General features: G+C 36.6%; 2 protein-coding genes across 2 annotated transcripts; both read right to left on the bottom strand.

Moving 5' to 3' along the window:
• Window positions 1-981: 981 nt before the first annotated feature.
• On the bottom strand, window positions 982-1,791 carry LOC115990103. Its single transcript, XM_031113965.1, has one exon. The coding sequence runs from the start codon at window positions 1,789-1,791 to the stop codon at window positions 982-984; it is 810 nt and encodes a 269-aa protein (XP_030969825.1).
• Window positions 1,792-16,848: 15,057 nt separating this feature from the next.
• LOC115990104 (LRR receptor-like serine/threonine-protein kinase IOS1) lies at window positions 16,849-22,106 on the bottom strand. Its single transcript, XM_031113966.1, is given in 14 exon segments — window positions 16,849-17,364; window positions 18,508-18,697; window positions 18,780-18,842; window positions 19,052-19,177; window positions 19,270-19,497; window positions 19,588-19,754; window positions 19,963-20,043; window positions 20,119-20,146; window positions 20,149-20,189; window positions 20,304-20,375; window positions 20,472-20,610; window positions 20,749-21,224; window positions 21,341-21,875; window positions 21,962-22,106. Coding segments are annotated over 14 exon segments (2,703 nt in total). The 3' UTR covers window positions 16,849-16,952.
• Between the last annotated feature and the right edge of the window lie 244 nt (window positions 22,107-22,350).

The following is a 22,350-nucleotide window of genomic DNA, read 5'->3' on the forward strand; positions in this document are numbered from 1 at the left end:
CCCCCAAGGGGGCAACGTGGCTCCGCCCCTTATTTGTGAATGATGTCCAATATGGTTGTTCAGTTCAATATTTGTATATTTTGATTAGAAAATAGTTTTATACAAATCAGTTTATTTTACTACCATTTTGAGTATCTTCCATATTTTAATTTGTATGGCATGTGGTAGTAAATAAGGTTTTTGTTATAATTTTTTTCTTACGGGGTATGCCTAGGGCCCTATGATGCCGTATTGATAAAAGCTTGGGAAAATTAGGATGAGAAGCATGGTTTAGAAAATTATCACTCTAAATTACCATAGAAACAGGTTGCTTATTTTCTCTGTGGTTTTTGCTCTTACAAATTGTGTAAATTACCTCTACTTCTTATGCACATGAGACACACCGAAACACTCAAACAGATGTACTTTAATTTCGTGTTATATAATAATTTTTTCATGTCACTGATTTTTTTTTTTTTTTTAATGATTTGCATGTAAAGTATTATTCTTATTTTTCGCATGTGTTATGCATATTTATATTCCACATTTATTATCTTCAACTTGATATTTTACTAACTTAGTACTCTTTTTGTCTCAAATTGTTTGGCCTGTATTCCATTTTGGGATGTCCAAAATTATGTTCTGTTTGAAAAATCAAACACCATTAATTTATTATCATTCCCTTTATGCCCTTAATTTATTTGTGGGAGCATTTTTTTAACTAAAAAAAATTAAAAACCTAAATTTTGAAATCCACTATAAACGCCATCTTTATTTAAATTATAAAAAATAAAATAAAATGAACTTCAACAAAGAAAAACAAAAGCTAAACGTCTTAATCCCTTTACACACCATTCTTATTCAGATTTTTTTTTTTCTCAAAAACAAAAAACCTTCAACAAAGAGCCATCTACAGAGGATGCAAGAAATACGTACAAGAGCAAAGAAATTGGGAAAAAAAGAGTAAAATAGAAGTTGCTAAAAATGAATGAAAACCATCTACTAGAGGTGAAGGATGGCTTTTTCCACAATATCGCGATCACATCCAAGTTGAAGGGGAAGAGGACCAAACTTCTCCAATTTTTCTTTACCCATATGTGTCAACTTGTAATTGTTTCCCCTAAAATATTTTATCACCTCAATCATGCATTGTTGCAAAGTTAAGAAAACGTGATTTAGGCTTTGTGATGGCAAATCGTGAAAAGCTTTTTCTATTGCATTGACGAAATCATCAACTTTTGAAGGTGCTTCTAAATGCTGCAGTGATTGAATAGCTCTAAAAAATCCAAGATACAAAACATTCATGTCTGGACTATTAGGCAGTTGACAGGATATATTTATATTAAATCCATCACTTGATGCAACTTCAAGAAATTCAGGGTCATTCGGCTCAATGTGAGGCTTAGCATTGTCTTGTTGAATGAATATGACATTCTTCGTATCATGTGGACATTTAGCTCGAATTGCTAGAAAAACTTCAAGAACTTCCTCAATTAAGCATGATCTTATCACATCTTTGGTCACTGATGATACCAGCTTTGTCTCTACTGTACCAGCTACACTATTCTTACTGGTGCGTTTGGCAAGCTCCTTGTATGTGAATGGAAAAATTGGAATTTTTCCATTAAATTCTTGATTTCCAGATGAATCAAATCTTGGTTGAGCTACTGCATCAAGAACCACTACGTTGGTAATAAACCGTTTGCTTTTACGAGCATGTAAAGGCTCTTGTTCTCGAGGGAGAAGATAATACTTTTTTGATTCCTTGGACATGTAAAACCACTTTTCATCGACATGGACATAATTGAACATACTTTTAAAAATTGATTGTTGTTGAGACTATTGGGTTCAAGCATGGATAAGCAAAATTGAAGTCTCGCTTTCTTGTTCTCCATCGAAAGATATGGCTTCAAAGCATTTGAGTGTGGCCTAATAGCACCTTCTTTAATACGTCTATGGAGTGTTGATTTAGCCACATTCATAACATCAGCCATTGATCGAATATTGGTTCGTCGACGAAAAGGAATTTTTGAAACTTCGTTGAAATCTATTTGGATTCGTTTTCGTCCAACACGTTTTGGAAATTTACAATTCACATCAGCAACAAAATTCTCAAGTTGAGAAGCTTTACCTTGTTGCCAAATTCTTCGAATTGTTTTGGGGCTGGTAGACACTCTAGTGGCAATCTGACTTATGCAGCCTCTTCTCAACTTTCCATTCTCACTTTGCTTGAGCGATTCTTCAAAGATTGCTTGACGTTCTGCATTGCTAATTATTTATTTGGGCTGTAAAAAATTTGTTTCTAACAGGTCATTAATTTTTTATTGGAAAGGTAATAATTGAAAAGAAGAGAGGATAAGTGGATAACAACTAAGTAGTTGAGGCAAGGTAGGGATAGAATTTTATGTTGGCAAAGAAAACCTAGAAGTAGCAAGATAGTAGAAGTACTAAAGTTTGATAGAATTCTAATCTACCGTATAGTTTCAAAGTTTACTAAGTACTCGTAAAATTGATTTAAAGATACTTGTGGGGTTTCTTTGAAAACTTTGTTATCCACTTAACCTCTGGACATAATTCTAATCTAAGCTTGATTTACTTAGTAAGAGTAAAATTGATTTACTTTTAAAGATACGGAGTAGTAGATAGTAGCAAGATAGAATTCTAATCTACCATATTAAAATTTGATTTAAAGATAAAGATTGAATTTGGATTAGGCTTGGTGGCTATAGAATTTGGATTTGAATATAGGTTTGCAAATTGTAAGAGTAGTACACTAATAGAATTTGAAATTGACAATAACTTTGAAAGTTGCTTGGCAGTTGGTGCCAATACTAGAAATGTTATTTTTTCTTAAATAATTTTTTTATAAATTTGTTTAAGGTTAATTTAAGAAATTTTTAACTTCTTTTAAAGACATGAAGTAGTTAATGGCGTTTCCCTAAATAATTGGATTTTTCTAACTAGGCTAAACAATTTGGGACGTAGGGAGTAAATCATATTGAAATTAAATTGAGGAACAATATAGCTTAGAGTACAAGTATTGCAAACATCTAATTTTTGGGCTTTGCAATATTAGACTAATGGTTTGTTTGAATGGAGGGGAGTAGAGTAGAGTTGGCTAAAAATAAGCTAATTTTGCACTAAATCTATTCTACTCTACTTTACTCTCCCTCCCTCTCCCTTAATCCAAACGGACCATAAGAGTAAAGGATACAAGAGTTGAATTTGTAGTGAAGACACATGCTCATGTGTTTTTAAAAGAAAAAAAAAAAGAATCATTAGGATTAATTTTATTAAAAACTAAATTTTGTGTTTTTTTTTTTTTTTTTTTTTTTTTGGTGTGTGTGTGTGTGCGTTTGGGCTTTTTTGTTTGTTTGTTTTGGGTGATTGTTCACACTTCAATGTTGTTATTATTGTTATTGTTATTTTTATTATTGCTATTGTTATTGTTATTATATATGTTTTGGGCAATTACTAATTTTTTTTTTCCTTTTTACCAATATTGTTGGATATAGATAATATATAAAGAAATGATGATACGGTTATTTGAAAATATACATTTTGATAATTTAATTTTTAAAGATCGGAGGCTATGTAATTATAAAACTTATGCTCTTAAATATTTTTTGTGGGGCCAAAAGACTTACGATCCGGCCCACTTTCCACTAAGGCCCAGGGCCTGTGCCGAGGGGGGTAGTTGCCGAGGACGAGTAAGGAAAGGCCAAATAGCCTAGAGACACAGTCGAGGATGACCCTGTCCTCGGCATCCCAAGACTTCAAAGGGGAGAGCGACATCTCGTCGAAGGCTGCCTCCAAAATGCCCCAAGAAGAAGAGGCGAGTAGAATGGGACCTACATGGGAGTACAGAGTGGGGGTGGTTCAAGGTAAATACGTCACCTCTGCATTGAATGCGCCCACAAACATCCTAGCCATATTAATGAGAAAAGACGCCTGAACAGTGTGGTTTCGGTTAGTGCAACTAACAAAAAGCAGGGGGAGGCGGCTGATGGGACAGGTATTCGACTAGGAACCTGCCTGATAAACAGGTGGAGCGTCAGGATCAACCGAGAAGGGCTATATAATGTAAAGACTTGTGCGCCAAAAAGGGGGGCTTCGAGACCAGGGAGTTCTAAAAAATGGAGAATAATAAGGACATGAAACTCCTTGGACGAGGTCAAAGGACCGGAGACATTCATGGCGTACTGGAATAGATTATTATTAAACAAGCCAGGTTCATCCTTGTGCAAATCGCTGTGGAAACCCTGATTAACTACCGTCCGATGACCAAGGCCTAGCCTTTCAAGCCCACGCTCTACAAATTATATTGTTTGGGCCTTTTAACGTACGAACTCAATATCGTTTTGGGGTCATTACGAACTGAGTCCTTACAATTGACGCCGTCTGTGGGGAAGGCTTGTGTGTTGGCACAGGCGGTGGGTCGAGAAAGTCCCCCCGTCACTTCCAATGGCCCGTTGTAGTGCTCTAACACAAAGTTCCATTCAGGGCTACGCTTTTCCATTAGGGGCTACTCTTCGAAGCGTCAATAGCGCGTATGGTTCCAGGGGCTTGGCCGAGGGGCTAATCCCCCCAAACCAATGTCCCATGGCTTGGCCGAGGGGCTAATCCCCCCCCCCTCCCCACTTAAAGAAAATATCTAAGTTTTGGACAGAACCAAGGTATTGCATGGTCATCGGACTCAAACCTATTGGGAAACCAACTATTTAAGGAAAATATCTAAGTTTTGGACAGAACCAAGGTATTGCATGGTCCTCGGACTCAAACCTATGGGGAAACCAACTACTTAAGGAAAATATCTAAGTTTTGGACAGAACCAAGGTATTGCATGGTCCTCGGACTCAAACCTATGAGGAAACCAATTACTTAAAAAACTAAGCTACTTAAAAAACTAAGTTTTGGACAGAACCAAGGTATTACATGGTTCTCGGACTCAAACCTATGGGGAAACCAACTACTTAAAGAAAATATCTAAGTTTTGGACAGAACCAAGGTATTGCATGGTCCTCGGACTCAAACCTATGGGGAAACCAACTACTTAAGGAAAATATCTAAGTTTTGGACAGAACCAAGGTATTGCTTGGTCCTCGGACTCAAACCTATGGGAAAACCAACTACTTAAAAACTAAGTTTTGGACAGAACCAAGGTATTGCATGGTCCTCGGACTCAAACCAATGGGGAAACCAACTACTAAGGGAAATCTGGATACCAATTTAGTCCTAACAACACACAGGACATCTCGGATGATGCCTATATCCCCACTGAAGTAGGTTCAGACACGAATTCAACGTTCTATGGGTGTGGGTAAGTTAGACTTCCGGGATATGATCCCAAATAGCTCATATGCACAACCATTCATATATGTTAAGATAACTAGTTCAAAAATCAGGAGATCCGCAACAATAGTAAGCATCAGCAAGGGCAACTAACATGTAATTTAAAGAAAGAAAAGAATTTCATATATATGGTTAATAAGTTCAACTACCATCAAACTATAAAGTTTTCAAAACAAAAGGGAAACGAGTTAAGTAATTAAACAGGAAACAAATACGAAGGCCGGCTAGGGCTGCTACTTCTTCAATATCGTCTTGTCCACGTCCTCGGAAGGCAGAGCAGGACTAGTCTCGGGGCCCAGGGAGACATCCCCTTCTTGGGAAGGCTGAGCGGGGTCGATTTCGATGCTCTTAGGGACCTCAGTAAGGGGAATTGCCTGTAGGGGCTGAGCAAGAATGACTGGCTCCTCGGCAACAGGAATCTGAGCTCCAACCGTAGGCTCGGCAACCTCCTTGGGCATCTCGGGATTCATACCTCCAGGTGCTTTTATCGCATCATAAGGCTTTTTCCCTTCAAGCGACTCGCCAGGAGGGACGCTGATCTGTGCAGCTTCTGATTGAGTAACCCCTGCCTCGTGTTGGTCGCTCACAGCCTCGGAGCTGGCGGAGGCGGTCTCACGGATGGCTGGAGGATAAAATATGCTCTCCGCCTTCCATAAATCAGACGAAGCATCCACCCCAGCTCGTTTTAGGGCCTCTTCCCAAACCTGAGAGCAGTATAGCCTGCATACTCCAGGAATTTGGGCTTTAAGGGAAGCTTGGGTTTCAGCTATCCCCGTCTCGTAGCCCTCCTCCTCGGCCTTATCCCTAGCAGCTTCGGCCTCGTTTCTGGCAAACTCAGCCTCCTGCTTGGCCCTCACGGCTTCATCCCGAGCAAACTCCGCCACGCCCTTAGCATTCTCTGCCATGATCAGTTTTTTCTTCAAATCAATGATCTGCTCCTTGGCTATTTGCAATTGATCATCGGCTTCGAGTAGACGTTTTGTCTGTTCCTTGGCCCGTTTTTGGGCGCCATTTAAACCCGTCGAGGCACTATTCCTCTCTCGGATAGCCTCCTTTAAGTCCTCCTTAGCCTTTGCGAGGTTGGTCTTGGAAGTTTTGAGGGTTCGCACAGCATCTATGCATTTGGCGCGTTCATTCTCGGCGGCCTTACTCTACTTATTTACTCCTTCCTCCATCCTATAGGTGGCCTGGAGAGCCTATCAAGTGAGATAAATACATCATGAGTGAAAGACCGGGAGCAGGAGTTAACAGAGTTTTAGGTTTCAAGAGTCTTACCATACCCAAGTACCTCTTCGCGCTGAGGAAAACCTCCTGCATCCTCATGTTCTTCAACTCTTCCACATCGGTGGGAAGCAGCACGGTTCTCCCTAATGCGTATGCCACATAACCGCCCTCGCCATCTCCAAGGTCCCTCATGGACGCGGTTTCCAACAGTAGCTCCCCGTGGAGCATTGGGGCGGGAAGCCAAGCACTTGGCGTGGATTGGCCTTCGATCCCTTTCCCTTTGCCTTGGGCGGATTGGGCCTCGGTCCCTTTCCCCTTACTTTGGTGCCCAATCTTTAGCTGTTTTTGGGCTCGCGAGGTCTCATCCCTCTCCTGAGAGGATTGGGATTTTCCCCCTTCCATGGGCTCCTTCCCCTTGGGGCTCCTCTTTCTCTTTGAGTCAGTGGGCTCCGGCCGAGGAGGTAGAGCTGATTGGGGAGGAGCAGGAAGCTTGGGACGGGGAGACTATGGCTGCGACTTAGTAGTGGAAGACCTAGTCTGTACGGGCTGAGGCTGAGGTGGGGGAGTTTGAACACTGGATTGCGGTTTCCCCTGTGCACCCTTCCCCGGCTGGCCCTCAATGAGGTCGAATAAGCTGGTCGGGGGCTTTCTCTTAAGGCCCATCTCGGCTCGGGAGGATGTCCCCACTGACAACAATTCTGTTTCGGACAAGGCTGGGTCACCTATATCACCAAAGGGATCCTCGGATGGGTCGGCTTGGTCAAATACTCCAAATCCCTCCTCGGACTGACCCAACTCGCCTTCGTCCTCCGCTGCTTGGTGAGATGGGGAGAGGTCCACCAATGGGATGCCTTTTGGGACAGAAGATCCTTCGGAGATTAAAAATCCTGATTCGATTATGGTAATTTTTGGAAGCCGAGGATGGCTAGCGTTGATCACGTGCCTTGGGTCAGCAAATGACTTCTGAAGGGGAGCGTACCCTAAGATTTTGTGAGCGGCTCTGACTTGACCATCCTCGTCATTTACGAAAACTGCCGCTTGAAGAACAGTTTCCAAGTCCACCCGGTTAACTAGGTGAAAGTGTCAGTGAAAAGCGTTTGGATCTGCAAGAAAAAGACATATACATAGTTAGTAACCAAACCACATCAAATTAAAATGGTGCAAAGGATCGGCACCCTTCCATTCTCTATAACCCACCTGGTTCTCCCTCCACCATTGGGCATGGAACGCCATCATACCATTCACCGGATACGATAAGGAAGTCCTTGTTTAACCCCTTGTTGGAATCAGGGAGGCATTGGATTAGTCGAACCCTCTCGTCTCTCGTCTTCATGTAATAGGATTTTCCCTTCAAATTTTGGAGATTATAGCACAAATTCATGTCATGGTTGGTCAATCTTAGCCCCATCTTTTCGTTTAAGGCATCCACACAACCCAGAATCCTAAACATGTTGCCGGTGCACTCGGGGGGGGGGGGGGGGGGCTAATCGGAAGTGCCTAAGGTAACCCTTCGTTACCGGCCCCATGGGGATTCTCATACCCCCCTCTACGAAGGCGAGAACAGGAATTACCACCTCGCCCATCCTTCTCAGAAGGTGCCACTCCCCCATCTTACACTACCTCAGACTCACATTGGGGGGAATTCTATAATCGATGATGAACTTTTCCATCGCCTCTTCAGTATCAACCAATTTCCTCAGTCTCAATTTAACCATCTCTGAGAGTTACTAAACAAACTCAACCAATGACGGGAGAAGGAAGGGAACAAGAGAAAAATAAACCCAGAAAAGAAAAAGCACGAGTTAATGAAGGCAGAGAACTTACAGAAAAGAGGAAAGATGCCTCGGACAGGCATTTTGTGCTGGAGGTGGACTTGAGTTTGGACGAAAGTTCGGATGAACCCAGGGTATATGCGCTAAAACTCTTAAATGCAAAAGTGAAGAGACAAATCAGTTCCAAAAATCATTTATGCCTCTCATCGAAAGTAACTACACGAATTTTCCCGCCCATAAAGGAAAGGAAATCTTCACCGTTAGATCTCCATCACGCCGTTGAACGTGGGAAGCATAGAGCCGCCCGCATTTAATGAGGACACGTTTCACCTTCCAAAGGCTCTAAGAACGTGTCTCGGACAGATGAAAAGTCTCGGGAACCGATAGGTGACAAGGATTGACAAGCATTGACAGACGTTTGATGTCATCAAAACCCTCCTATCCGTCCGATGAGCCGGATAGCAGGATTTTAAGGGGCTATTGTAGGGCCAGAGGACTTACGACCCGGCCCACTTTCCACTAAGGCCCAGGGCCCGTGCCAAGGAGGGTAGTTGTTGAGGATGAGTAGGGAAAGGCCAAATAGCCTAGAGACACAGCCGAGGATGACCCTGTCCTCAGCATCCCAAGACTTCAAAGGGAAAAGCGACATCTCGTCGAAGGCTGCCTCCAAAATGCCCCCAGAAGAAGAGGCGAGTAGAATGGGACCCACATGGGGGTACAGAGTGGGGATGGTTCAAGGTAAATACGTCACCTCCGCATTGAATGTGCCCATAAACGTCCTAGCCATATTAATGAGAAAAGACGCCTGAACAGTGTAGTTTCGGTTAGTGCAACTTACAAAAAGCAGGGGGAGGCGGCTGATGGGATAGGTATTCGACTAGGAACCTGCCTGATAAACAGGTAGAGGGTCAGGATCAACTGAGAAGGGCTATATAATATAAAGACTTGTGCGCCAAAAAGGGGGGCTTCAAGACTAGGGAGTCCTAAAAAATGGAGAATAATAAGGACATGAAGCTCCTTGGACGAGGTCGAAGGACCGGAGACATTCATGGCGTACCAGAATAGATTATTATTAAACACGCCAGGTTCATCCTTGTGTAAATCGCTGTGGAAACCCTGATTAACTACCGTTCAATGACCAAGGCCTAGCCTTTCAAGCCCATGCTCTACAAATTATATTGTTTGGGCCTTTTAACATACGAACCCAATATCGTTTTGGGGTTGTTACGAATTGAGTCCTTACATTTTTAATTACATTGATGTCACTCCATGGCTTTAAAAAAAAAAAAAAAAAAGCCTTTTATGGATGGTGTTTCTTAAAATTTTACACGTCCTTTTTGTTTTAATTAAAAATTTTAAATGTTTATACTTGTTTTTTTTTTTTTTTTTTTTTTAATTGTAATGAATAACAGATATATAAAAGGTTTCTACAATATTTAAAAAATTAAACAATTCTCTCAAAAAAATTAAAAAAAAAATGTTTTGTTAACAATAATCTTGTTTACAACAATATTTAAAACAATTAATGAAACAAATATTTTGTTTACAATAAACCACACAAATGGTTATTTGTTATTGGCTAGTTGTTAAAAAAGAGAGACCACAACTTGGCCTTGATCAACCTAAGAATTGGCAAAGAAGATTCTGATGGTTAAGTCAGTAAACCATAGAGATAAGATATATAGAGATGAAAATAGTAGATTAATTGTGTTTAGGATTTCATACCTACAGGCATTATGGAGGGGTACCCCGTACCCCTTCCCCCAAGACTTGTCAATTAGCTGTCCCCATAATTCAAGTGAGGACATGTATTAGGATAGCAACTCCCAAATGATATATTAAATAATTAAGAGAAGTGTTACGTCTACAATATTTTTACTATATTTTCACAACAAATCATAAGTGGTTAGTTGTTTTTTGTTCAAATTTAAATCTAATACTAAGATTACTTTTTTGCCCCAACAATAACAACAAGTAACAACCTATCACCTAAGATTTGTTGTGAAAATGTTGAAGATATATCATTTTTCAATAATTAAATACGATGGTCTATTCTGATTTTAGCCAGACCGACGTGGTTGACCAGGTGCGCCTTTTCTGGTCTATCTTGTGAATTTTGCTTCTCGTAGAAGAGGAAAACCATCTAACATGCTAAAGTTTTCCAATCTCTATGCCTTTCGTGGAATGAGCCACAGGCATGTATAATTCAATAGTAAAATATAAGTTGTTTATGTGGCCGAGAGAAACATCTTCACTGTAATGCCATATAAATATAATTTATGTACGTAGAAGGAACTTAGAATTAGTATATGTACGTAGATAAGAGACATTTGAATTTAAATTAGGAAAAAAATCATTTGAATTTAGATGGGTGACATGAATGCGTGATTGAAACTTGTCTAAAAATTTTGTTTTATACCAATTTATCTTTTTAGCATTTGGTAAAATACTTTTTGTCCATAATTCTTTTTTTAAATGTTAATTTCAATTGATCAATTACAATAATTTTGTGAACAATCAAAGTTGACCAAGAGGTCAAGAGCCTTGTAGCTAAAGACGAGCATCATTTAGTGATTTAGCTAAAGACGAACCTAAATAGTTTCAAAACAGTGACATTTTGCTTTTATTTTTGCAAAATAAGAGCAAAAGTCCAATATTCCCTAAATAGTTATACTAAAATCTTCATATTACAAGTCAGAGCTATATAACACATTTACAAATAATAACTACAATCATGTGCCTCTAAATAATACATTAATATTTTCAAAGCTCCAAATGGATAACACAAAACAACAATCCTTTCTAAAATACGCAACCTCAACATTGAATCTAAGTTTGCCACGCCTAAGGCTAACAAGCCTCAAGTGCCCAACCTCCAATAGAATTGATTACGACCTCCTCAAACTTTGCAAGACTGAGTCACCAACCATTTATGGCTCGAGTCCGGCCCCCAATTTAATATAGTACTCCAGTTACCACCAATAAATTAAGCTTCATGCTCGAAGTGTTGCTAATTTATCTATAACATTGTTGGAGAGTGAGATGAGCTAAAACCTAGTAAGTAGCATAATTAATGGAGGTGGGAGAAATGCAAGTCTAATGATAATGAGCATTTTACAAAACATGTTATACTTTGAGAATTTCGATTTGATTTCTAAAAAATCTATTTTAGTAATAGCATGACAAGAATGCTTGAAACACCATAACACAAAGCTTCCTCAAAATATCTCAACGTGGAACTACATAAGTATATATTTCTCAAAATACCTCAACATGAAACTACATAATCTATTTACTTGAGCAATAATAAAACATCGCTTCAAAGCCAGAAAATCCAACTTAAGGCCACATGACAATGTCGTCACAAAAATATCAGTCAATACCGCTGTTGGAGAGATAGGACCGCTGTTGGTTTCGGTCAATATCGGTCAATACTGACCAAAATCAAAAATTCAGCCGTAATGCATTTCTCACTCTCTCAAAGAAAAACTTGTGTGTGTGTGCGCGCGCGCGCTTAATTGAAGGACTTGCACAACAGGTGCATTGGTTGACTTAGATTATGACTTCAGAGGGATTAAAGAAGAAGAAGAAGAAGAAGAATTACAAAAGAAACTCTTATTTTTCCTACCATTTTCAAATGCATTTTTTTATGAGAAAAGTCGAAGATTCCACCGGATATAAATTTGTGACGGCCCTAAGGTAAGTTAATATGAAGAATTGTCATTTTGTTAGTTTCATTTTTTTGCTTAGTATATTTTTAATTGATGTTGTATGTGATACTGAGTTTGCAATTTGGTTCTCTTTTCAGTGAAAATATACCAGTAGTCAATTTACTGGAATGATGTGGCTAAGTTTTGGATTTCAGGCATCCAGAATTTGAGGCAATCGCAATGAAGAGGAAGAGTGCCTTAGAAGTTTAAGGATTCATGGCTTGGAACTAAAGTGATCTATTAGCATATATTTGGTATTTCCATGTGGTCTTGTGGATATTGGCCGTGGTATTTGTAAAATTATCTTAAAATTGTAGAAAAGAATAGGTTGCAGTGGTTGAAGGTTACTATAATCTGTGCAATGTTTTTTATTATAGTGTGCAACTTTTGAGAATATAAGAAGAATGCAATTACCAGTAAACAAATTTATTTTTTGAAAAATCTGAATGTGTAAATCAAGTGGTTTTTAAACTAAAGTAAATCTTATTTGCCAAAGAGTATTGTTTGTACCCTAGATTTTATTGCACATTTTTGCAAATGTAAAAGCAAGTAATTTGGGCACAAAATATCAAAAAGAGGCATAATATGGATATATCCAATAAAACTATAATTAGATAAAGAACACGAACTTCATATACTCTAGAAAAACTAGTAGACAATTATATTTATATATCTCTTCCAATATGTCATTGTGCAGCTTTCTTGCCGAAATTGTACTTCGGAGCACATATAATAAGCTGTGGCTACCAATTGGAGTTGCAACCTATTTTAGAAGACATTTTCTACCTACAAATCACATAAATAATGTTTTTTTTTTCTTTTCTTTTTTTGGGTAAAATTTCTAATTTTCATGATTGCTAAGATAATATTTGCGCGTAGATATATGGCCCAGAAGTGTAGAGCCTTTTTTTTTCTATTTTTTTAAATGTTGAAAATTTCATTCATTTTAATTCCGGGTTTATGTATGTGCCAATCAAAAAAATTAATTGAAGTATGTAATAAGATCTAGCACCAAAAACTGAGCCCATCCAGACGCCCACATATTCTAACATGGCTTAATTTGCCTCTGCAGTTACATTAACTAAATATAAAATTAATAAATTTAGCATTTACATAATAGGTGCTGTAAAATAATTGGAAGGCTCAACAAAAGATGTTGCATCATAATCTTTTTTGCTGTACACTGTCATATATATATATATATATATATATAAGTGGAAGGAATTTTTAGAAAATATTTTTTATAATCCAAATATTGTTACAGTTATGTCATTGGACAAAAGCATATTATTTATGGACAAACTACTAATCAATTAACAATCACATTAAAAACAACATGGAATAGCCTCATCGCATGCGCTCCTCATGCGCATGAGGCTTTTTTTTTTTGGTTTAGTGTCATAAATTTCAATTTATCACAATTTGAGCATAAATTTTGATTTATCAAAATTTGAGATTTAAGTGTATGTTCGATACTTCGATCATATTATGCACTTGAGAACTACTGATACAATGGAATGTTATGAAGTTAGCTCCAAAAAATGAACACATCCACACAAGAATATATAATTAAAAAACAAATTGTTGTTCTTTTTTTGAAATTAGCTTCATGACACTTCGATGTATCAGTAATTCTCAAATGCATAATATGATCAAACATATATTTCAATCTCAAATTGTGATGAATACAAAATTATGACACTAAACCAAAAAAAAAAAAAAAAAAAAAAAAAAAGAGAGAGAGAGAGAGAGCCCCATGCACGTGTAGAGCGCGTATAATGAGATTAGTATTTTTTTTTTTTTTTTTGAGCTAATATGATAGAGAGGCTAGTATAACTATATGAGTAAGAAAATGTCAAAATAGTCTATGGTAAATAGATAGTCAGAAATAGAGAAAAATGCTAGAGAATTAGGAAAACTTTCAAATAATGTTAAGTGAAATTTGTATTTTTTAAATCGAATATTTTAAAAAAGTTTCAATAGTTCCTTGTATTAGCCCAAACTTTGTTGGTTAATTTATGTATATTAAAGGAAATTATTATGTACTTCCAAAATACCATAAATGCGTATTCTTTCATTTCACATAAATAGTGGGTTCCACTAATTAAATTCATGATAGGACCTACTATTCATGTGAGAGGGGGGACTACGCATTTATGGTATTCCGGGAGTACCTAATAATTTTCTTTGAATGAATAATATATGCTACAGTTATAAACTATTTTATAACAATTTTACAAATTGCTACAACAAATTGTTACTAGCTTTTATTTTGGTCTTACTAACATCATTTTTTTTACTTATAAATAATCATTACTACATTAGTCATTTGTAACTCAAGCATTTTCTTTATTTGAATAGAACACACACAAAAGAAGCTCTAATAAACAGTGAAAGGTCATGGGTTTTGAAAAAACAGTAGGGAGAAAAAAAGAAAGAAAAAGAGGTGGAAGACATACCCTGTGTCAATCCCACACAAGCCACTCGAACTCACAGACATACCCCAAATCCAAATCACCATGAACTCTGTTAGCTCCTGAAGCCAATAAACAATGTCACCCTGTGTAACACGTGTAAGCCACCTAACGGCAAAATCTTCGGTGCAGTACATAGTTGCCGGTCATTGTTGGGAGCTTCACCGCCAAAGCTCATCCAAATCGGAGCTGGGTACATTGCTTTATACTCATCATCTAAATGTCCTTAATTTGATTTGCTTGCTTGCACTTGTGACCTAACAACTATTCATGTGTGTTTTCGAGTACATGACATTTTTAGATAATTTAATGATAATATGAATCGGTATATTATATTATTATGAATCAAAAGAATTTCCTTCAAATCGATATGAATGAAATTTTGAGAGATGTAAACCCTATAAATTAAAAATATTTAATTTATTTTTTAATGAAATAATATATGAATATATATATTATTTTATTTTTCCTTTTCCGAGAAGAATAAAATCTACATTTAGATTGAGGGGACTTTGACTGAGTTTTTTTTAAAAGTGATTCGGTCCATAAGAAGCCCACTCTGTCTTATTTCTCAGGCAATAAAGGCCACATCTTTCAGACAACATAAAGTCTAGCCCAATCTAATTTTCCAATATAGCCCACTTCCTCTTCCTATTAAATTCGGAATAAAGTTTAGTTACAAAATTTATTGTAGTTTTAAGTTACAAACTCACTCAATAAAATAAATATTATAATATATTTTGAAAATTTAATTATTGAATTGCATGTTATTTACGCTCTTAATATACATTTTAAATTTTGTGTCAATTGGATATTATTTACTATATGATCTATAAACTTATATTTTGTGTATAATTTTAAATTACAAAAACTTGCAATTAAAAAAATTTGTTGATAACATAGCTCTTGATCTTTAATTTTCTTAAAATTTTGCAAGCATAGAGGATATAAGAAGAAGATGTAATCTAATTGTGGAAATAGTCTATTTAGCAATTTTTTCCAAGTTTGTAAACTAAGATTACAACTAATTTTATAGCTAAAATTTGTTCTTAAATTCAAGCCCAAAGTAACCATGAACTCAACCATAGGTCAAGTGTTCATGCTTTCCTCTAAAAAAAAAAATATGCTCAAGTGTTCATGCAAAATATAATTTTAAGATACAAGAAGGGAAAAATAATTTGTGGACAGTGGCAGGCACTTTTGCACTCCCCCCTTATAATATTCTTTGATTAACAAAAAATTAAAAGGTTTTTGGCCTCTCTTGAATATTTACGAATATCCTATATTTTGTTTGTTTTAATACTTTTATCAATTTTTGAATTCGTATTTTTATATATTTTTTAAAATTATTAATTTTTTTAGAATCAAAATTATTAATTAGTAATATGTTATTTGGGCCTTTTTATTTATTTATAATATCATGTTATTATGTGTCATATCACTTATCAATTTTTAGATATAGAACTAATTAATTGTAATTCTATAATTACAAACATTGTGTTTACAATCACATACATTTCATAACATCGTGAGATTAGAGTTCAAAAGAAATTAATAATAATAATAATGATAATGATATTTATATTTATGTAATATGATGTTGGATCACTATTTAGTGAGCAAGATAAGTAACATAGTGTTTGTTAATTTCACATTTCTCTGGAGTTAATCAACTTGTGAATTTTATACAACGCAAATTCTCAAGATGGGATTGTTATTTTGGCAAGTAGTGATATATACGACTTTTCATATCATAATATAACCGTTAGGCACCATAATTTATTTATTTATTTATATATATATTTTTTTTACTTTGTCATTGCTTATATAGTTTAAGAATAAGGGGTTCTATTTCTCCGGTTATTTCACAAAAATAAAATAAAATAAATGATAGTTTTTAATTCCCAAAATCTTAAATAAAATTAAATATTTTAAAAAGAACAAAGTTTTTCTACAATTTAGGTTGTAGGAATTTTTATGCTACCCATTACGTATGTGCTTGTTAAAAAAACTATCTGTGTATTTATAGTTACATGACATTTTTAATGAGTCATGTGACTTGGGGTAAATGGAATACGGTGTCCACAATAATGGCATATTTATTAAGTGTTACTTTAGAATCTATATTGTTGTTTTTCTTCACCCAAAAAAAAAAAAAATCGAAATTAATGATTTTTTTTTTTTTTTTTGATAGGATCCAAATTATTGTTATTCATTAATTATCTGCAAAAACAACTGAAAATCTTGATAAATTACATACTACAACCCCATTACACTCAGGTTTCCAAAAAAAAAAAAAACATGGGCCATTAGGACCATCACAAATACGCTTTTAACACTGAAATTAATTGAAGTAAAATATGAAGTATGAACTGACAAAAATTACAAAAAGCAGAACAGGTTCAAAATCCAATACGCCAATTTCCATCTTGGAAAACATTTTACCTGGCTAAAGGATTGAGTGCAGTCGTCACATTGATGTTGATCATGTCAAATGAATCTTTTGATTCATCCTCATATCGGTCTTTCCTTTGAGCTAATTCAGTTTCCACGGACTCCTTCAGTTCTGCCACTACCTGATCCATTGTTGGCCTTTTACTGGATGTTGGAGATAAACAAAGCATTGCTATTTCAACAGCTTTCCACACAGAGTTGACGTTGTAATTTCCATCCAACTTTGGATCAACAATATTTTTTATATCCCCTTTAGCAAGCATGGAACTCACCCACTGACTTATGTGAATCCTTTCTTTGGATCTTTCTATCACAGGTCGATTCGTGATTATCTCCAAAAGCACAACTCCAAAACTATATACATCACTTTTCTCAGTTAACCAATTGGTTATATAGTACCTGCAAGTGATAGCATGTTGTCAATTAGGCTGTGTTTGGTTCTCGTAAAATATTTTCTGGAAATGCTATTTTTGGAAAAGGAAAATATTTTCAAGTGTTTGGTTGCATTATGAAAATTGTTCTAGAAAATATTTTTATGTGCTTGGTAACATTCTAAAAATGCTATTTTCCACCACCACCCACACAAAACCGACCACCACACAACAGGAAAACCACCAAAACACCACCACCCACACCACCACAACAACAACAAAAATCAAAATCACACAAAAATCAAAATCACACAAAGAGAGAGATCGGTTCGTGGGTTTCCGGCGAAGTCAAAGGCTCTGGGTCGCCGGCGAAGTCAAAGGCTCGTGGGTCGAAGGCTCTGGGTTCGTGGCATGATCTAGGCTCTGGGTTCGCCGGCGAAGTCGAAGATTGGTTCGTGGGTTAGTGGTGCGAAGGCTCTGGGTTGTCGACGAAGTCAAAGGCTCGTGGGTCGAAGGCTCTGGGTCAAAGATCGGTGGGTCGAAGGCTTTGGGTTCGTGGCATGATCTGGGCTTTGAGTTCGCCGGCGAAGTCGAAGATTGGTTCATGGGTTCGTGGCGGGAAGGCTCTGGGTCGCCGGCGAAGTCGAAGGCTCATGGGTCACCGGCGATGGGCTCTCTCTCTCTCTCTCTCTCTCTCTCTCTCTCTGTTTTCCGGAAAATGAGAGAAGGTAAAATAAAAACGGAAATGATTTTATACCCCAACACGCGGTCAACTGAAAAGCATTTCCAGAAAATTTATTTTCCATACGCAACCAAACACCCGCATTTATGGAAAAGCATTTCCGGAAGTGATTTGAAGCCAAAAGAAACACAGCATTAATTTTTGTTGCAATGTTGTTTTTTATAAATTCTGTAACTCTCTTGATATCAAATGTATCAAGATTTGAATGCATTTCTTTGGTTCGGAAGATAAAAACAAAAAGGCAATGCCACATAAGACCAAATTCCGAAGTCTTCCTTCTATATTCTTTTATTAAATTTACATTAAGATAATTTAATTGTTGTCTATAATTGTCAAATTTGTATTTATTTCATTTCAGAACTGGTGACACTTTTTGGATTATGAACATAGAAGATGATAATAAGTAAATTAACTAAATGAAATACTCACTCAGGGTCTAGGTACCCAGGGGTGCCAGCAACAACAGTTGAGACATGAGTGCCACCATCAGTTGGGAAAATCTTGGATAGACCAAAATCAGCTAGTTTGGCACGGCACTTTTCATTCAGTAAGATGTTTGTTGTCTTCACATCTCTATGAATTATAGGTGGCTTACAACCATGGTGCAAATACTCCAATCCTACATTTGACATTGCAAATCATTTATAAACACACGATGAAATACCGTAAGGAAGAATTGCGCAAATCAAATCATTGCTAACCTTGTGCTGCATCCATTGCTATTTGAAGTCTGGCTTCCCAACTCAAGATATTTGTATTCTCACCTGCATCCGTAAATTCAATGACGTAAATCTTTTTGGTTGTGTTATTCAACTGAAGCAACCTTTGATCATGTGGGGATTACCGTAAGGAAGTTTCAGTGAGGGAAATTATTAATATGTTACTAATAAATGAAAAATTTCTTTGCTAAGGAGAATAAATTGATGGGCTAAGAATTTGGAGTCTTTGCTAGACACTTCAATTATGACCAAACCTGAAAGATGTGCTTCTAAGTCTCCGTTGGCCATGTACTCATAAACAAGCCCCATGTTTGTTCCTTCATAGCAATACCCGACAAGGGTAGTTAAGTTTTTATGATGAACTCTCATAAAAGTTTTACCTGTAATACAAAAATTATCATCTTAGTTAATTTAACTTAAAATGCTATGTTTGTATCTATCATAGGAGCTCAAGAATTTAAATTGTAGTTGCTTGCCTCTGCTTGAAATTGCTGATATCCTTGAACTGATGATGCAGAGAGCATTTTCACTGCCACTTGAGTGTTTTCAATGCAGCCATGGAAAACTGTTCCAAATCCACCCTTACCAAGAATTCTCTCAAAGTTGTTGGTAATTCTTAGGAGATCAGGATATGTAAATTGTCGTTGTATTGACTCCAATGATTGATTCTGGACGTTGGGTTCAAGATCTACTTTGGCAACTGCAAGATCATCATGAGCATGATAAGCAAACGTCTGAGGTGAATGTTCTGTGTTTACATGAATGTGTAACTTATATTTAAAATTTTAACCTTTAGTCGTATGTTGTTGTTTTCTGCTTCTTAGCCCCCACAAGATGGCCACAACAGTTAACGAGAGGATGAACAATCCACCAACTGATGCTACAATTGGAAAGGCAATATTCTTCTTCTTCTTGTTGCATGAACCAGATCCACAAAAATTTGAATTTTCATCCACACTAGCAATGACAACAGGGTTGGGCAAAACAATAAAAATTAAGGCAAGAATTACAATTAATTGTAGTTTCTTTTTTGTGTATCATAGAAATTATTGCAACTCATGCTTAAGCTTCTACAGAGATATTAGATAGTTTATTATTCTACGAAAAAGGAAAGTAAGGAGAATCATGACAATAAAAAGCTCATGGTCTTTGACAAAACTCATACCTTAACAATAGTGAACCCTTCTCAGAAATTTCAATGAGCTTAGCTGGAATTGAACCATTAAGTTGGTTTTGTTTTAAGTTTCTGCAAGAATAGATTAAATATGATTTTCCTCTTATCTAACCATGAAATTTGTAATATCAAATCCAAGCAACTTACAAGACCCTCAAGTATTTTAATTGAGTTAAAACTCTGGCACCGATCCCGTTAAGCTATTGTTTGATAAATCCCTGAAATCAGCAAATCACTTTCCTTCAATATTGATAGTCAAAAAACTGACACCTGATTCTGTAGTCATTATAGTGTTTCAATTTTTTTTGTCATGTAAGATTGTAAATACTTACAAGTATTGTAACATTACGAGATTTGATATATCAACTGATATTTCTCCGGTTAATCCACTTGAGGACAAATTCCTGAGCAAATTTTACATTTTACAATAAGCTAATTAGTTGATGCTTCAAAATAACTTTTGAAAGTCAAAAGGGTTTAATATGAATGAAAAAACTCACAAGGATATTATTCTAGGGGGATTATAACCCTCGTAGCTACAATTAAGACCTTCCCACGAGTATGCTTTTGGGGCACACGGATCTCCACGCCAATTCCTCTCCACTCCGTACGTTGACTTGAGGTTTGTTATGGCACCAACTAATATTTTCGTATGGATTCAAGTAAGTAAATTTCTTTGTAAACGAGGATATGGTACCATACTGATAGTGAAAACTGAGAAAAGTATAAGTGAATGCCATGTAATTTTTAAGTACTTTTTCATGCATAATAACATACCATCTTGTTGGTCGGTTTCTGATCGTGGGAGATCTTTGACTGTATATATCTCAATTGCATTGATGATTGGTGGAAGTGTTGAATTCCCAGTTTTGAGGATAGAGAAAACATATTTTCCTCCTGTCAAGGCCGTTGTGCTGTACACAGTATCCGTCAACAAGTATGTAGGAGAAAGGGGTCCATACCAGAGTTCTCCATTTATTGTAATGTTGAATGATCTGGACTCATTCGCTCTTAGCTTTACAACTTCAGCAAAGTGCATGTAGACATAAAATTCAGAATTTATGTCAGTTGGCTGTACGTAGAATTCCATGGGAGCACTCTCATTTATTGGTGTAGCAGCAGTACTCATGACAACAGATGGTACCCAGTAAGCATTGTGTCTTTCTTTGTTTACTGTCAACGAGGTACTTACAGCTTTCCAATCATTGAAGTTCAGGCTTGACCAATAGCGATCATAAACATCATCCTTATACCTAAGTAAACATATATAGTCAGTACAAACCAGGGGCTAATATAATCTATGTTCATATTTGAAGGAGAAACTACATATTTGAGTAGCTAGGATGAGATTTTAAATGAAATGACTCACCTGTATCCTTTTTCTGAACCCAAATCAGAGCGTAAGAAGAGCGACAATGATCCAAAATTTGTCACATACAATGAACTGTTTATTGGCCTTAGCTCTAATGCTGATATAAATGGTGTCCCAAGACCAGTGTTTACAAGGCAGACTTGTATGTGATTTAGAGATGGTACATGTATGAGCTCCTTGATTACACCAAGGGAAATATTCTCTATTTTGATGGTATCCCACAAATTTGGTCCAAGATGCAGATCAAATTCAGGCAATTTGCCCTGACCATCATAATTCATATAATAGAAGTTTGCTCCGATAATATATTTAGCGCCTTGTGTAATGTTGTTTATGCTGTAACAGTTCCGGATACCTTGTGGAAAGCTTCTGAGTGTCCACGCTTGTTGTTGTAGGCCATCTTTGAATTCAAGTGGTATGCTCTTACTTACACCAGTGTTAATGTAGGTCGCATCAGAAATGTATATTATGCCTGTTGTGGGCTCTGAATAGCTCGAATTTTCTGCTAGTCCACAATCTATGCTTATGAAGCCTGAGACATACAGAACAATTCCTCAGCTTGTTAACCAGATAACCAAAAATTAATTGAATAATATTCCAGGACTTAGATTATCATACCCGATTGATCCTGAGCTTGAACCAAAAGAATGAGAGCCAAACCACCAAACAAATGAAACAATGCAGGGATGAAATTTTTGAACCGCCCCATCACAATGTAAACTTCTTGCTTATTGGAACAATGTGGGCATATCTTTGCTGCCATCTTGTACTTTATACTGACAAAGTACACTACCAAACGAATTAGTGTAGTTTTAGCAGCCTAGTCAAAGTCTACTGTCCTTGCAATAGCAAAGTCAACTGTCCATGTTACAAGAAGGGTTACCTTTCCAGTCTTTGTTTGTTTCTTTTATATTATTATTTTAAGAAAAATTCTTAGTTTCATTTTAGACACACAAATGTGTGCAATGTTGTAAATGGAATTTAATCAGATTTCCCTTGGAAAATAA

The sequence above is a fragment of the Quercus lobata genome, chromosome 5 (assembly GCF_001633185.2).
Source record: "Quercus lobata isolate SW786 chromosome 5, ValleyOak3.0 Primary Assembly, whole genome shotgun sequence".
Taxonomy (NCBI): Eukaryota; Viridiplantae; Streptophyta; class Magnoliopsida; order Fagales; family Fagaceae; genus Quercus; species Quercus lobata.

What these genes read in the sequence shown, in the direction of transcription:
- LOC115990103 (XM_031113965.1), bottom strand. Translation starts at nt 1,791, where the DNA reads ATGTTCAATTATGTCCATGTCGATGAAAAGTGGTTTTACATGTCCAAG.